At 61.8% G+C, this 3,742-nt stretch overlaps 1 protein-coding gene across 1 annotated transcript; it reads right to left on the reverse strand.

Annotated features, from left to right (window-relative positions):
* Window positions 1-299: 299 nt before the first annotated feature.
* On the reverse strand, window positions 300-3,445 carry LOC101956159 (intestinal-type alkaline phosphatase). The gene is made up of 8 exons (XM_078018231.1): window positions 3,011-3,445; window positions 2,760-2,932; window positions 2,390-2,524; window positions 2,236-2,308; window positions 1,970-2,104; window positions 1,681-1,872; window positions 1,420-1,527; window positions 300-1,336 (listed from the first exon to the last, which is right to left on the reverse strand). The coding sequence occupies exons 1-8, from the start codon at window positions 3,276-3,278 to the stop codon at window positions 1,050-1,052; spliced, it is 1,371 nt and encodes a 456-aa protein (XP_077874357.1). The 5' UTR covers window positions 3,279-3,445; the 3' UTR covers window positions 300-1,049.
* Between the last annotated feature and the right edge of the window lie 297 nt (window positions 3,446-3,742).

Genomic DNA, 3,742 nt, shown 5'->3' on the forward strand with positions numbered 1-3,742 from the left:
GCATCCAGGTGGTACATGGGATGCCTTCCATGTCTCCCTGTAGCTGGGGATCCAGGCTGAGCTTAGACCTCAGGGCTGGCTCCCTAGACTGATTTGTCACTCAGGTGCTGTCCCCACCAGTGATCTCTTTGCCCACCCTTTTCACCCATGCTCAGATTCTTGAGCCTTGGGCACACACTATGTCTCTGCTTGGACTGTTTCCCTGTGTGTAGAGGGAGCAGGGTGAGGGGTGTGGTGCTCCAAGACCTTGCTCTCCATCTCAACCACCCTTCCACCTGCAGGATGGGCCCCATTCATGGTTTATCTTTCTGAAAATAGCTGGCACTGTGTTTATTGCTTTGTCCCTCCCAGAGGAATGGGGGCCCCAGGAGGGCAGAAACATCTTAGTTCAGAGATCTATACTCAGCTTCCAGATGTCCAGGTAAAGGGTCCAAGGGCCACTCTGGTGGCCTGTCCCACTCCTCCAGCCTAGAGTTGGCTCTGGGGAGGGGTGAGCATGTAGCTGCTGGTTACACAGGACTGCCCCTGTATGCAGTGACAGGGCAATCCCCATCTGCAGTTTGCTTGGGTGTGGAGGTGGATCAGCGAGATGCAGGGTCTCCTGGTTCCAGGACATGCCTGAGTCTTTGGCATCCCACTGCTGGAGTCTGAGGCCAACAAAGGCACCCGTGGGTCTGGTGGAGTCCTGATCCCTTGCAGGGTGCCTGGTGCCTAACTTGGTCCTTCTCAAAGTATAGGCACAGGAGGGACTGGGTGGCTGAGCTTGCTGTTTTCCTAGGATTTGAGGTTGGAGTTCAAGAGCAACCCAGGGACGGCAGTGGATGTCATTGTCTCAGCCTTAGGGGTAACATAGTGTCCTGACCATGGAGGGTCCGGGGCTGGGATGGGCAGTGCAGCCTGGTCTGAGTCTGCCTTATCCCTCTATCTCTTGGTAAGAGCCAAGGTGGGGGCATCAGGATAGGCAGCCCAGTTTTGGACTGGTAGTGGGGGTGCGGTTGGTGGGAGATGCCAGCTGCAGGGTTCCTTGATGGGTCTCAGAAGGCCGGGTGTCAGGGTGCAATCCTCAGCAACAGCAGCAACCAAAAGGGCAGCAACACTGTGGTGGCCCCAGGGCGGTGACCCACAGCACTGCTCTGGCCTGCTGGAGGCGCCAGGCTGCAGGCCTCATAGGGCTCCAGGCAGGCAGCGAAGGCCATGACGTGCGCGATGTAGTTCTGCTCCTGCACCCCGTGCACCAGGTGCGCCTGCGGGCCGCGCGCAAACACCGCCACGTCCTCGCCTGCGTGCGTCTCATCTGACAGGGGCACAGCCGCCTGCTGCTTGTAGGTGGGGGCACCTGGCGGGAAGAGGAGTTCAGGGCGGGAGAGTCCCCCTCCACCCCTATCCCCAAGAAAACGACCCTTCAATGGCCGCACTCACCGCTCTCAACCTCTGTGACGTCGGGTCGGTTCTGCACGTAGCCGGGGCCATTGCCATACAGGATGGACGTGTACGACTTGCCGTCCCGGGCCTTGAACGGGGCCAGCCCTGCGGGGACAGGGGGCACCTGAGCTCACCGCCGTCCCCCCGGGGACCCCAGTGTGGCGCACAGGCGCCTTTCGCCTTGTCACCAGCTTACTCCTCCCAAGAACCCACCCCCGGCGCACTGCAGCAACAGCCCCTGTCGCCGTCCCCGCCTACCGAAGATGGAGCTGCCCCGCAGCGTGTAGCCGCCAAAGGAGAAGACGTGCGAGTGGTCGGCGGTGACGAGGGTCAGCGTGTCCTGGTCGCTGGTGAGCTGGCCGGCCTTGTCGATGGCAGAGTCGAACATGACCGCCTCGGTCAGGGCCAGGAAAGCGGTTCCCGCGTGGTGCCCGTGGTCGATGCGGCCCCCTGCGGGAGCCAGTGGGAGGGGCGTGAAGCTCCGCCCCGCCCTCCCTGCCCCGCCCTCCCTGCCCCGCCCTCCCTGCTGCCCACGTGCCGCGCCCACCTTCCACGAAGAGGTAGAAGCCGCGGGGGTTCCTGCTCAGCAGACCCAGGGCCACCTCTGTCATCTCCACCAGGGAGGGGTCCTGTGCTGGATCCCGGTAGATTTCGTAATGCAAGTGTTCAGGCTCGAAGAGGCCTGGGGGACAAGGGACCCAGTGATGAGGGGCTGGCTGGGGAGGGGAGGGGAGGGGAGGGTGATGGCCACAGGCACACAATCTCCAGTGGGGCCACCTGAGGGGTGCCAGGTCAGGAAGTGGGGGTCATTACCCATGAGGTGCGTCACTGCTGGGTCCTGGGACGCCTGAATGAGCTGCTCGCGGTTCCACACATACCGAGCCCCCTGGAGGGACAGAGCCCACACTCAGCCCACATCCCTAGACCTGCGGCCCTGCCCTGGTCCCGGCCCTGTGAGCCCCATCACCTGGTGCTTTGCCAGCCATTCCTGTACTAGGTTGCGTTTATCCCGCCTGGTTCCATCCTGGGTGGTGTCACTTGGGTACTCGGGGTCTGGGGTGCCCTTGGGAAACATGAACTTTCTGCCCCCGCCGAGGATCACCTGTAGTCAGAGACCCAGGACAGGTGGCCTTGGGGCCTGAGGGGCCTCCAGCCCCCTCCTCACAGACAGCCCCCTGCTGCCCATCAGGTTGTGGGAAGGAGTGTTCTGGGTACTCCATTTAACCCCAAGAGGCCAAGGCAGGCCACAGGGTTCAGATGGTTGGAGGCCTGGGACTTCAGCCAGTTTTCAGGCCTGCCCTTTGGTCACACCACTCCCCTTTGCCCTTTGTGCTCACGTCAATGTCCATATTGGAGATGAGCTGCATGGCGATGTCCTGGCAGCCCTCCTGCAGCGCCGAGGCTGGCATGTCTGCATCTGAGTACCAGTTGCGGTTCACCGTGTGTGCATATGTGCCAGCTGGCGAGGCATGCTGCACCGTGGTGGTGGTCACCACTCCCACGGACTTCCCTGGAGGTGACAGAGGTCAGGGTGGGCCACACAAGCCTTCTGGCCTACCCTGGTTCTCACTGGCAGCCCTACACCTACCTGCTTGCTTGGCCCGGTACATCACAGACATGACCTCGTTGCCTCGTGTTGTGTTGCACTGGTCAAAGCGGGCAGCTGCACTCAAACCAATGGTCTTGTAGTTGGCCTTGACCCCACACAGGAAGGCTGTGGCTGTGCCAGCGCTGTCTGGCACCTGTCTGTCCACGTTGTATGTCTGGGGACAGAGACACTCTCCTCTGTGTAACCTTACTCCTTGGCCTAGGCCTGGGGTGGTCCTCACTGCCCTGGACCCCAAACTAGGCCCCATCTCTCCTGGGTCCTTCCCCTGCCACAGCCCCCAGCGCCCTGCTCAGGAGGCCTCACCTTGGACAGAGCCATATATGGGAAGTGGTCCATGGCCAGGGGTGTCTCGGGTCCCAGCTTGCCTTGCTCCTGTCCCTTTAGGATCCGGGTGGCTGTCACTGTGGACACGCCCATCCCTGAAGGAACAGATCCCTTTCAGGCCTGAGCCCCAGGGCTGGTCTGGACCCAGCAGTGGCCCTGGGTTCAAGGCCCGTGAGCACCATGGGGTGGACCAGCCTGGCGCACTCACCGTCTCCCAGGAACATAATGAGGTTCTTGGCTGAGGTCTGAATGGGCTTCAGTTTCTTGGCGGCATCCAGGGCCTCTGAGGCTTTCTGGTTCCAGAAGGCTGGATTCTCCTCCTCCACTGGCCAAGGGGAGAGTGCAGCTAGGTCAGCCTGAGCGGTGACCCGTGGGGCAGGGAGAGGG

The sequence above is a fragment of the Ictidomys tridecemlineatus genome, chromosome 7, assembly GCF_052094955.1.
Source record: "Ictidomys tridecemlineatus isolate mIctTri1 chromosome 7, mIctTri1.hap1, whole genome shotgun sequence".
NCBI lineage: Eukaryota > Metazoa > Chordata > Mammalia > Rodentia > Sciuridae > Ictidomys > Ictidomys tridecemlineatus.